The sequence below is a fragment of the Corylus avellana genome, chromosome ca5 (genome assembly GCF_901000735.1).
Source record: "Corylus avellana chromosome ca5, CavTom2PMs-1.0".
NCBI lineage: Eukaryota > Viridiplantae > Streptophyta > Magnoliopsida > Fagales > Betulaceae > Corylus > Corylus avellana.
The window spans coordinates 33,921,082-33,934,564 of NC_081545.1; the positions used below are offsets into that span (position 1 = coordinate 33,921,082).

The 13,483-nt window shown below is 37.3% G+C and overlaps 2 protein-coding genes and 1 pseudogene across 2 annotated transcripts; all 3 read right to left on the bottom strand.

Moving 5' to 3' along the window:
• Positions 1-904: 904 nt before the first annotated feature.
• On the bottom strand, positions 905-2,680 carry LOC132182603 (UDP-glycosyltransferase 90A1-like; annotated as a pseudogene).
• Positions 2,681-6,055: 3,375 nt separating this feature from the next.
• Positions 6,056-7,664, bottom strand: LOC132182592 (UDP-glycosyltransferase 90A1-like). The gene has a single exon (XM_059595881.1). It carries the CDS (start codon positions 7,652-7,654, stop codon positions 6,248-6,250), a length of 1,407 nt encoding a protein of 468 aa, XP_059451864.1. The 5' UTR covers positions 7,655-7,664; the 3' UTR covers positions 6,056-6,247.
• Positions 7,665-11,822: 4,158 nt separating this feature from the next.
• LOC132182640 (RING-H2 finger protein ATL56-like) lies at positions 11,823-12,915 on the bottom strand. The gene has a single exon (XM_059595942.1). It carries the CDS (start codon positions 12,709-12,711, stop codon positions 12,010-12,012), a length of 702 nt encoding a protein of 233 aa, XP_059451925.1. The 5' UTR covers positions 12,712-12,915; the 3' UTR covers positions 11,823-12,009.
• Between the last annotated feature and the right edge of the window lie 568 nt (positions 12,916-13,483).

Consider the following 13,483-nt stretch of genomic DNA (forward strand, 5'->3'; position numbering starts at 1 on the left):
TTAAAAGAAATTTTTTCCATTTAATATTAAATAAAATAAAAAAAAACTGTCTAATCTATACCGCACTGCTGTAGCTAGGATCCAGCTTACGTGCCCCACAATTGCTGTTTTTTTTTTAAAAAAAGTCCAGATTTTAATTTATCCAAGATCTTTTAGCCAAACTATCCTTCATTGCAATCCCAACTACTGCAAATCTCTCAGCGTGGATGGTGTAATTGGAAAGCTCCAGATTTTACTGGATAAAAAAAAAAAGAAAAAAAAAGACGAAATTAATAACCAAGAAAACCCATTAACTAAGTACCATTATCTTGTATGAACCGACTGAGAAAGAGAGTGGATGAACCCAAGGCGGCCGCTGTCGTCGTGGAAGGCCGGGGTTTTCGTTTTTCTTGGAACCCATGGAGGTAAACCTTTGCTTAAGATGTTTTTTGTTTTCAAACGGAATTATTGAGTACTAAAAGTACTTTTAAACCTTTTAAACGCAATCTCAAACATGTCATAATTAAGAATTAAAAGCGTTTGGTTAAGAAAAAGAAATGTTTAGTTAAGTATAGAACTTTCAAAGCTATACAGTTTACATCATATAACAAATATTATCCTATCTGTATATGATAAGAGTGTGTCATTGCTGTGTTGATAGGTTCATAGATCGATATACTTTTTTCACAGATGGTTGGTTAACAATTTTTATAGCAAATTTGCAGTAGTTGCCTAGTTTGGATTGCAGAGAAGCTAGGGTCTTAAAATCAAGAGATGAATGGTGGTGAGCCATGAGGAAACTCGAGGATGGTGAGATCTGAGACGACGAGAAAGCAGGCGATTGAGGAGAAGAAAAGCAACTCTCTGCATTCGCTAAAAAAATAATATTTAACCCTAAATATATAAGAAAGCACCAACAATGTAATTAATAAAATAAATACAAGAATCTTATTCTTATGGGAAGCAAGTAAACAGACGAACATATGATAAGTAGAATATTCGATCTATATATAATTACCTCCGCTCGGTATAATCGCAGGTCATCACATTGTTTACCATATACACACAAACTAGTACTCCATCTGTCACGACTCACATGGAAAACTTCGGTCAGTTCCAAAAATCTGCAGAGAGCAGTGCACAAGGAACAGAAATTTGTGTTGGGAGAAAGAACAAAACAAAAAGTTGTCTAATTTCTATGCCCCACCGCTGGCAGAGTGAGAGAGTTACTCATGGCAGTTTCCTTCCTGCAAGTCTCATCAATGAGCAGGTCCATGGAGCGGCAGGACGATCCACCGTCTTCCACAGCCTTCTTGGCCATAACAGCGAGCTCTTTCCCCTTCTTCCTCACTTACTTCCCCATCTCTCCCTCCATCAACTCCCTCACCATTTTCTGCAACCCCTCCCACTTCACAAACCCTCTCACTGACCCATCAACGGTCTCAACCCTCATCCCCACCTCTATCTCCTCTGCCACCATTCTCGCATTCAAATGTTGCTCTGCCAGCATCGGCCATGCCAGGATTGGTACTCCAGCGCATATGCTCTCCAGAACGGAATTCCACCCACAGTGGCTTAGAAACCCCTGCACACACTCGTGCATCAAAATCTCCCTTTGGTCAACCCACTCTCTCACCACAATCCCCCTGTCTTTCACTCTCTCCTCAAACCCCTCTAAAACCTCCGACTCACTGATCTTTCTTGTCACCCACAAGAAATTCACATTGGATTTCTCCAACCCCGTTGCTATTTCTTTGAGTTGTGCAGGGGAAATATTCGCCTGAGACCCAAAGGCTACGTACAGAACAGAGCTCCCCTGCTCACGCTTCTTGTCCAGCCATTGCACCCATGATGGCTTACTGTGGGATTCCTTTGGCGGCTCAGCCAGGCAAAGAGGCCCCACGGACCAGGCCTTGGGTGAACACTCACGATTCCAATAGTCAACAAAAAAAGGCTCAAGGTCATGAAAACTGTTGAATATGACGCCGTAGCTATTCATTTCTGCCATTACAACATTCATAACGTACTCAAAATGCAGACCCTTTGGGTCCGGCTCCCTAAATTGCTGTTCGAAGTCATTTCTAGTGACTTTGACCCATGGAAAAGGATCCACTGTTATCAACTCGTCGTCTGACTCGGGTCCAACGAGAAGCCGACTCCGACCCACAGCCCAGTTCACAGCCCTGGAGTGATAGCTCATACCATGGAATGAGAACCGGGGGATGTTGAATTTGGAGGCGGACTCCAGGGTCCACCAGAGGAACCAATCAGAGACAATGAAGCTGACACGTGGAAGAGTCTCGATCGCTCGTTCGAAGGCTGGCTGCATGGGCTTGGTACCGTTAGCAAATGAATGGAACAGGGACATCGAGGGCAGTTTGTCAGTGCTCTCGATGCCGGCGGGGATGTCGTCAGCCACGTTTTGAGGGAAGGGAAGGTCGACGACGGAGGCAGAAGTGTGAGCAAGGGAGTGAGCGATGAATGGACGGTTGGCTGCGGTGGTGAAGACGGTGACGGCGTGGCCACGGCGGAGGAGGAGATGGGCTAGGTGGAGGATTGGGACGGTGTGGCCTTTGGACATGAAGGGAAAGAGAACCACATGGTGAGCTTGTGTTTCAGAGTTGGAACTCATTTTTCTTCTTCTTCTTTCTCTCTAGCTCTCTTTGTTTATCGTTAATGCTTTGGAAATACAAATGTATTCTGGCTAGTAAACGCCCTCTGTCTGTCTCTCTCTCTCTCTCTCTCTCTCTCTCTCTATATATATATATATATATATATATATATATATATATGTGTGTGTGTGTGTGGCGATTTTTAATAATACAATAAAAAATTAGTCTAAAGTCCACTTAACCTCCTCAAACTACAACTCCAATGACAATTTATCCCTCAAACTATCAATTACGACAATTTACAATTCAAACTACCAAAACAATGACAATGTACCACCAATTTTAAAAAATGATGAAATTACCCTTACTAAAATAAAAACAAAAATACTAAAAATTCATTTTTTTTTTTCAAAATTGTAAGGGTATTTTTGTCTTATTGAAAATTCTATAAGGGTAATTTTATCATTTTGTTAGTATTTGGGGGTACATCGTCATTGTTTTGGTAGTTTATAGGGTAAATTGTCATTGAGATGATAGTTTGAGGGGATTAAGTGAACTTTACCCAAAAAACTAAAAGAATGTTGCAAGGGGTGGCCAAAGTCACCCCTAGAACCTCTTTTTAGTTTTTTATTGTTTTAATTTTGATTTAAAAATTAAAATTTTTTTAATAATAAAATAATAAAAGTATCCTACCACATCAGCTTTTGATGGACCAAATGTGAGGAAATGATTGCATTTTAGTATGAGAAATGCTAAAATCTAATAAAAACTCCACATTTTACCCATAAAAGTCAACATGACAAGGTGCTACATCATTTTTTTTGGAGGAAAAAAGACAAAGCAAAAAAGAAATGGAAAATGATTAAGGCATAACTTAAACCCAACTTTTGTCTTAAGTTTAAAAAAAAAAAATTGCGTGTGAAGGAGAGAGAGAGCCTTAAACTAGGGAGAGAAAATTTGAGGAGCTGTTGGGTAGATGGGAGAGAGACAACGTGGAGTTATTTACAGTAGTGGCTCAAAAGATTTGGTTCCGCTGAAATGTCGTGGTACATAGGGACGTCTTTTCTCATCCCAAGCAATTGATTCGTGAGGCCAAGGACTCTCTTGGTGATTTTCAACGCCAGAATTCGAGGGTGAGGGTGGTGGCAGCTTGAAGCATCACTCTACGTAGCATTATGGATCCAGTTATGGCTTAAGCACAAGCTGCACTATATGCAATAATGTTCAGCCAGGAGATAGGCTTTACCGATGTCATTTTTTAAGGAGATGCACTGCAAATAGTGAACGCGGTTAATTCGACTATGAAAAATAGTAGTTGCTATGAACATTTTGTGGAAGGGATCCAAACAAGTCTATGTTATTTTCGGTCTTGTAGTTTTACTCATGTGATGCGAAAAGCTAATTATGCAGCTCCCGAGCTAGCAAAAGAGGCAACCAACCATGTCATAGATAAAACATGGATATGAGAAATCCCACCAAGCATCTATAGTATTGTCGGTAAGGAGTTTTCTCTCCCTTCTTTGTGATTTTTTTGATCTTTACGTTCTTGTCAATGATATTTGAGTTTAATTAAAAAAAAAAAAAAGGTTATGTTTCTCATAACCATTACGTTAACCATTTTAATTGCTATAATGAAATAAAAAATATTACATGTCTTTCTTCTTCTTTTTTTTGTCATTTTTACTTCTAAATGCATTTTTTTTTTTTTTTTTTCATTTTGCTACCAAACATTAGTAATAGTTAAAAAAAAAAGAAAAAGAAAAAAAACACAATTACAAAACAGCTAAATAGTTTTTTAGTGGTAGAACTTTTTGATAAAATTTTACAAACAAAAATCAGAATTTTTCAATACAATCTCAAATAGGCTCATAGTTTTAGTAGGTACATAGACTTTTTCGTATTGTCTTATAATTGACACTAGTTTTATCAAGACTCAGATATGAGTCAACTGCTTTTCTTAATGTTATTTCTTACAATTTCTCTTGTAGGTTGAGTTCTTGGAGAGTAGTAAATTTGGATGGACAAAAAACACACCAAAAAAAAAAAAAAAAACCATGAATTAAAGGATAAAAAAAAATCCAAAATTATTTTATTATTTTAATGTTGATCCTCTTATACTCAATTTCTTAACTGTATGTACTCAAGAGGTAGCTCAATCGGCTAGGATCACGCCTAATGAAGCGGAGATCACTAGTTCAAATCTTCATTCTTCTCTTGTACAGACATATAAAAAATAAAAAATTCACATAAAGGTAATTGAATGAGATGTCATGTTTGACTTTGGGCACTAATTATGGTCCTGTACGGACGATATTTTCCTGAAACTAATTTGAAAAGAAAAAAATTAACATCTTCTATAAAAATGATATGCGTTTTCTACATATGAAAAGCACATCTTTTTTTTTTTTTTTTTTAATTTTATTTTTAATTATAAGGATAAAATTAAAATAAAATTTATCTAAAAAAACATGAGTTTCTCACATGAAAAATGATTCATCATTTTTATAGAATAAGTTAAAAGAAATTTTTTTAACCCAATTTAGCAAAAAAAAAAAAACTGTATGTTCTGTACCCCGCATTGCTTTAGCTAGGATCCGGCCCCACAACTGCTGTTTAAAAAAAAGAAAAAAAACAGTCCAGATTTAATCCAAGATCTTTTAGCCAAACTATATATATCCTTCATTGCAATCCATCGTAGATGGTGTAATTGGAAAGCTCCAGATTTTACTGGATAACAAAAAAAAGGAAAAAAAGACGAAATTAATAACCAAGAAAACCCATTAACCAAGTACCATTATCTTGTATGAACCGACTGAGAAAGAGAGAGTGGATGAACCCAAGGCGGCCGCTGTCGTCGTGGAAGGTCGGGGTTTTCATTTTTCTTGGAACCCATGGAGGTAAACGTTTGCTTAAGATGTTTTTTTTTTTTTCAAACGGAATTATTGAGTGCTAAAAGTACTTTTAAACCTTTTAAACGCAATCTCAAATATGTCATAATTAAGAATTAAAAACCTTTGGTTAAGAGAAAGAAATGTTTAGTTAAGTATGGAACTTTCAAAGCTATACAGTTTACATCATATAACAAATATTATCCTATCTGTATATGATAAGAGTGTGTCATTGCTGTGTTGATAGGTTCATAGATCGATATACTTTTTTCACAGATGGTTGGTTAACAATTTTTATAGAAAATTTGCAGTATTTGCCTAGTTTGGATTGCAGAGAAGGGAAGGGAGAAGAGTCTTAAAATCAAGAGATGAATGGTGGTGAGCCATGAGGAAACTCGAGGATGGTGAGATCTGAGAGCAGGACTAGAAAGCAGGTGATTGAGGAGAAGAAAAGCAACTCTCTGCATTCGCTAAAAAAAATAATATTTAACCCTAAATAATAAAGCACCAACAATGTAATTAATAAAATAAATACACGAATCTCATTCTTATGGGAAGCATGTAAACTGACGAACATATGATAAGTAGAATATTCGATCTATATATAATTACCTATGGAAAACTTCGGTCAGTTCCAAAAATCTGCAGAGAGCAGTGCACAAGGAACAGAAATTTGTGTTGGGAGAAAGAGCAAAGCTTTATTCATTATTAAAAACAAAACAAAAAGTTGTCTAATTTCTATGCCCCAGCGCTGGCAGAGTGAGAGAGTTACGCAGTGCATGTTTCCTTCTTGCAAGTCTCATCAATGAGCAGGTCCATGGAGCGGCAGGACGATCCACCGTCTTCCACAGCCTTCTTGGCCATAACAGCAATCTCTTTCCCCTTCTTCCTCACTTCCTTCCCCATCTCTCCCTCCATCAACTCACTCACCATTTTCTGCAACCCCTCCCGTTTCACAAACCCTCTCACTGACCCATCAACGGTCTCAACCCTCAGCCCCACCTTTATCTCCTCTGCCACCATTCTCGCATTCAAATGTTGCTCTGCCAACATCGGCCATGCCAGGATTGGTACTCCAGCGCATATGCTCTCCAGAACAGAATTCCACCCACAGTGGCTTAGGAACCCCTGCACGCACTCGTGCATCAAAATCTCCCTTTGGTCAACCCACTCTCTCACCACAATTCCCCTGTCTTTCCCTCTCTCCTCAAACCCCTCTAAAACCTCCGACTGATCACTCTTTCTTGTCACCCACAAGAAATTCACCTTGGATTCCTCCAACCCAATTGCTATTTCTTTGAGTTGTGCAGGGGAAATATCCGCCTGAGACCCAAAGGCTACGTACAGAACAGAGCTCCCCTGCTCACGCTTCTTGTCCAGCCACTGCACCCATGATGGCTTACTGTTGGATTCCTTTGGCGGCCCAGCCAGGCAAAGAGGCCCCACGGACCAGGCCTTGGATGAACACTCACGATTCCAATAATCAACAAACAAAGGCTCAAGCTCATGAAAACTGTTGAATATGACGCCGTAGCTATTCATTTCTGCCATTACAACATTCATAACGAACTCAAAATGCAGACCCTTTGGGTCCGGCTCCCTAAAATGCTGCTCGAAGTCATTTCTAGTGACTTTGACCCATGGAAAAGGATCCACTGTTATCAACTCGTCGTCTGACTCGGGTCCAAAGAGAAGCCGATTCTCAATCACAGCCCGGCTAATAGCCCTGGAGTGATAGCTCATACCATGGAATGCGAACAGGGGGATGTTGAATTTGGAGGCGGACTCCAGGGTCCACCAGAGGAACCAATCAGAGACAATGAAGTTGACACGTGGAAGAGTCTGGAGAGCTCGTTCGAAGGCGGGCTGCATGGGCTTGGTACCGTTGGCAAATGAATAGAACAGGGATATCGAGGGCAGTTTGTCGGTACTCTCGATGCCAGCGGGGATGTCGTCAGCCACGTTTTGAGGGAAGGGAAGGTCGACGACGGAGGCAGAAGTGTGAGCAAGGGAGTGATCGATGAATGGACGGTTGGCTACGGTGGTGAAGACGGTGACGGCCTGGCCACGGCGGAGGAGGAGATGGGCTAGGTGGAGGATTGGGACGGTGTGGCCTTTGGACATGAAAGGAAAGAGAACCACATGGTGAGCTTGTGTTTCAGAGTTGGAACTCATTTTTCTTCTTCTTTCTCTCTCGCTCTCTTTGTTTATGGTTACTGTTCTGGTAATATATATGGCGATTTTTTATTATAAATGAGATTACAATTGATTAAATACTTAATAAAAAATTTGATTTATCAATTTAATTATTATTATTATTATTATTTTAAGGAAAATCATTCTTATTTCATTAATAGAGAAGCCAAGAGCATTAAAACTCTTACAATTACAAAACATAACGTTCTAAAAAATCATAATCGAAGCTAAAAGATCAAAGCCGTAACTATAAGATTACACATCAAAGACGTCAAACTTTCGCTAACTTATAATTAATCTTCAATTTGAATAACAAATCTGAGGTAGGCAGACACAAACCTAATGCATAGGTAGTATCTCTTATTCCTCGACCCTAGGATCAAAAGGACCCCATGCCGACATACAACATCATCAACCCGAAAGCCAAGATATCATTTGATTAATTAATTAATATGTTGAATTATCAAGCATACACTCTTAATTACTCTCCCAGCAATTTATATAAAAATTATAGTTATTCAAGCATATGGTCAAAAAAATACAGCTATTCGGAAAGATGATGGTGGTTGAATGAGATGTCATGTTTGATTAGTTTTGGTCACCGATAATTATGGTCGTCTAATATGTTATCTACCGTTGCTTTATATATGATCAGCATCGTCCAAGTCAATGTTCTCACGAGATGTGACATATGGAACCAATTTATTAATGAAATTTTATTTTCTTTTATTTTTGTTGATATCTTAGTAAGATTTAAAAATTATGTCAAATTGGACAAAAATTTATGAAATTACGTAATTACTCTCGATGTTTTTTTTTTTTAAAAAAAAAAAAAAATTCATCTGAAAATTAGTAACGGAGGGTTTGAATTAAAAAATTTTGAAACATTAAAATGGTACATTATTAATTTTTAAATATTGGAGTTCGAATTGAAAAACTCCTAAAACTTCAAACGGTAAAGTAAATTTAACCCATCAAAAAAAAAAAATAGTGAATTTAATGATGAAATAATATTTTAGAAAGGTTGTAGAAAACAAGCTAGTTGCATGATTCCATGAGTCCAGAAGAGTTAAAATGAAAGTGGGCATCCCCGCTCAATCCTCTATAAGCCACACACACATACGAATGGCTATAAAAGCTTGCATGTTTTCCACGGTTCCACCCCACCCGTTCTCTGCTTCTTATGTCATGATGCATATATAACACCACGTCCCAATGCTTCACCCAATTGTTGTATTTATTCATTTTAGGTGGACATAGACAATTTCTTAGTTCAATTTCTCACTTTAGGATCAATATTCAGACCGTTTGAGATTAGAGCATGTGTCCCATTACATACGTAACAGTATACAAGAAGGACGTGTCGATACATTAAAACCTATATATATATATATATATATATATATATATATCGTCGAAGGTATACGATAATATATGTCATCCTAGACAAGGGCGGACATAATTTTAAAATTATCCTTAAAATTTATGAATTTTTATAAAATATCTCTCCAAAAACTAAATTTTTACATTTTTCCGCCTCATAATTGTCAATTCCGCCGTGATCCTGCAAGTGGATTCGTGGAAAGGGATGTGGTGGAATGAATACATAGTTGGAAACTGTTAGAAGCAAAACTTAATTAAAGTTGTTTGGTTTTTTGTCAATTCTTGTTTTACTTTTTATTTTGGTCCTCGATGCTGGCTGCACCTCCGCATATTAAAAAAGGACAAATATTTATTTTACCGTTGACTGCTTTTGTAAACCTCTAAAAATTTCTTCCCTCGGGCCTCAGCCACCGTTTGGAAAGTAGCTACAAAAAGGTTAAGAAAATTAGTGGGTAGGTAGTTAGCGGTGATTCGGTGGAACATTCTATACTTTTTTTTTATTTTTTATTTTTTATTTTTTCTATTTTTATTTTTAAATAAGGAAGAGATTACAAGAAATGATCATTTGCACTCTTGATCCGAAAGAAAGAAGAAGAGGACGATCATAAAAACGAAAAAAGGGTAAACTTTCCAACAATAGACCAAAAACAAATTAAAGACAAAAACGACAGAAAAATCTTAGTAACAGTTGGAAATGAGTCAAATAAATGACTCGGCCCATCAAACGAACCGAAACAGCCAAAATAGGCTGTAATAAACGGCAAAATTCCGTAAACGGAAACAGCACCCCAAAGGGTAGCCAACACAACCATTAGTGGTCGAAAAAGAACAACACAGCCGACCATCAGTAGTCGAAAAGGAGAGGAAGATCTGTGTCAAAAAAAAAAAAAAAACAAAAAGGGCCAGATCAAGGATGTAGCCTAGAAAATGAACACAATGAACAAAAAATACAAGGAAATACAAAGAGACAACAAATACAAGCAAATAAAAGCATAATAAAATCTCCTAAACCAAATATCAGCAACCCCGGCACTTCTGATACTCAAGTTAGTAGGTAATGAAGTGAGAAAAATTTATTGGTGTAAGAGCACTAGTAAAAGATGTCATATATATATATATCATTCTCTTGCATATGTTTAAGAAAAATTTTAAAAAATAAAATTAAAAAAAAAATCACAAAAATTTACTCACATTAAATTCTCTATATTTAATCAATCATTGTTACGGTGTTTTTCAATGTATAGAGAGCTAAAAGTTCCTCTCTCTTCTTTCATATTTTTGTCTCTAGTTAGAGATTATGTTGAGATTTTGTGAAAAAAATAATATAGGTAGAGAACTTATATTTTATAAAAAAAAAAAATAAAATTTAATAATATAAGAAAAGATAAAAGAAATTATTGTGAAATATGTTCCTTGGATAGCGGAGGGGGGTTAACCAGCCCGTTGCTCCTTCTGGGGCTTTTGGGGCTTGATGTGGAGGATGTAAAAGGAAACCCTCCATAAACTAAGAATTTTCAACTATTTATTTGGAACCAAGGAATTTGCACCACTTTTCAATGGGTCTCATATTGAAACATTGTGGCCCTTTATTTTGATTTTTTTTTTTTCAAAAAAATCTCGAAGTCCAATCCATATATGCAGTACAGGGCCCATCACTTTGATCAAATGTTTCTCATTTTGATTATGGAAGCCCAAGGAACATATGCAATAGAGGTCTACTAACTGGGCTACAGAGAGGCCCATAATGCGATAATAGTAATGATGGTCTATTATTATACGAAAGTCAACCCTGACATCTTTTCCTTTTTTTTTTTTAATCAAATAAGGGAAAGCGAGTTTCGTGATTAATCGACCATAAAAGGGGTGGGCACCCTAACAATAAAGCCCAAATGGTCAACGAAGTACAAATTTAAGAACAAATTTTGGATCAAGTTCAAAAGGACCCAACAGTAGGCAATAGTTTTGCCGGTGATTCCAAAAGAACCATAAACAAGTCGGGCCTTTTTTAGGGCTGCACAAGGTGATGACAAATTGCAAAAGATCTCCGTGAAGAGTCTATTGTGGTAAAGGCAACAACTACTGTTAAATAGTTGTTGTAGGGCAGGCACTGCAGAAAATCGAATAAGATCCTTTGAAGGATATCACCAACATCAAAAATCTCCCCCACAAGATCAAACCACTTATGTACAGGTAGATTATAACCTATGGAAAACAATAAATACAGCAAAGACCAACAGAAAATACAGAAATACAAAGGAAAGACATAAAAAACCCAACTACAGAAGCAACAAGAAATGAACAAAAAACCTAAACTGCAGCATCACTAGTGGAAGATGCTTTTCTTTATATTCCGAGTACAACTTTGCCCGCTCCATTTGCACATAAAAATGTTTTCTTGCTCGATGGTGGGCCTTCAAACATCATTTTGTTTGGATGTCGGTTATGAGTCGTGTTCAAGTATGAATATGAAATTATATAAATTAATCTATTTAATTAAATAGATTATACCTTTTAATCTTAATATGTTAATTTCATATCACGTTTACGAGGCATGCCATAAATTGTTAACTGTAAATGTCGTGTATCAGGTTCGATTTATGTCGAGGCATTAATATAATATTATATGAGTCAAGCTTAGCTCGGCGTCCTTTTTAATTATAACCCACTAATTTCTTATAAAGTTCACGAATCGTGTAAAAAAAATGTCCGTTCTAACTTAAGTGTGGCCAAACTTTATAATCTCATCTCCCATTTCGCAAACAACTTATCAACCCAAATAAGCTGAAACGAGGCTATCACAGCTGACAGCAACATGAAAGAAAACAAGCACTCATCAACTAAATTCTACCAAACAAGCAAAGAGGTGTACTCAAATTCTAAAAATTAAGAGGGAAAATAACATAACTTGATCATAACTTCTAAATGAATCTGTCCAAGAATACAAGCAAATCTCATACATCAGGCAAAGGAGAGGGATCAGAACTCAGCTGATTCCCAACTGTATTTGCTTGGCTATCTTCCGATTCAACTCCAGCATCGTTCAAATGGGTGTGGTTTTCTCTGAGCTCTATCCCAATATCACTCTCACAGCAACTTTCTATTATGGGGCTTTCTGTCAACTCAATCCTAATATCACTGAGGTGGCTGCTTCCTGTTGTTTGGCTGATCCCTCTCAACTCAACGCTGAGATCACTAAAATGGCTGCTCCCTTCCCCTGAAACTGAACCCCCCTTCCAAGATTCAGCACTGGTTCGACAAATTGGGCAGATGGGTGTCTTCAGAAGCCATGCATCCACACACTGGGCATGAAAACTGTGCTTGCATGTGGGCAACAATCTGCACTTATCACCCATCTTGAAGTTCTCCAAGCAAACTGCACAGTCCACTACTGGGCTGCTTCTCTCTTCTTTGGCTCTGTACTCATAGCAAGGAAGCTTGTCCAAGTCATCTCTAGACATGCTTGTGCTTCCAGCGCTGCCCCTCCCAACCATAGTTCCACTGGAGAATCCTCTTCTAAAGGCCCTCCCAACAATACAAACATGTATTAAGACCAGCACAACAATTCCCCCAAATAACAGTATCACAGATAGGATAATTGCCATTAACATAAGCTGTGTTGCCGCGGCTAAAACTTCATCACTCATCACAATCATTCTGAAGACGTCTCTTAAAACCCATTGAAAATCCCAGTGTCTTTTGCCTCAAAACATTGCCAACCTATATGTTCTTAATTTTCTTGAAACTCAGAATTCAAGCCATCATATCTCAGCATAGGTTAGAAGAAACTCGCAACCTTAAAAGCTGAAAATGCTGGAAAGAGGACAAAATTATAAGATAGGTAGCAATTAGAAGCAGCCAAGCAGGTGGAGTGGTTCTTTCATTCATGCCGACATAATTGGCTGATCAATACCAATGTGTTGTTTGGTATAAAAGATATTTAATGCTTAGTGGGTCTTGGTCTTAATCTCTACTGTACAATGGAGTAGGTAGAAAAAGAACAAAAATTTGCAAATAGAGGCAAAAACATCACACGGAAATTTGTCTTGTATTTTCGTTTACAAATACATTAACAAAACAACTTTTCAAAACACAAAAATAATTTTCATTTTTGTGTCGCATTATAACCCTTCAAAATGCACGCTTTTTCTTTTCTTATTCCTTTATTTTTGGGGCGGAGAAACCTTAACTAAACTGTCTAACACTATCCTACAGCCATAATAAATCAAACCTATAACCGACCTTTAAAAGATAAGAAGTACCATATATTGAGCTACAAAAGTTAATGACCTTTTGTCTTTATGTTCTTCCCACTGCATATAAATGTGTACGTATGTTTCACCCACTTTCTTGTGTTTCTTTATATGGTTTTGGCATATTAGCAAATAAAAGGCAGCCTATAGTATTAGTCAAAAGACAACTGTTCTT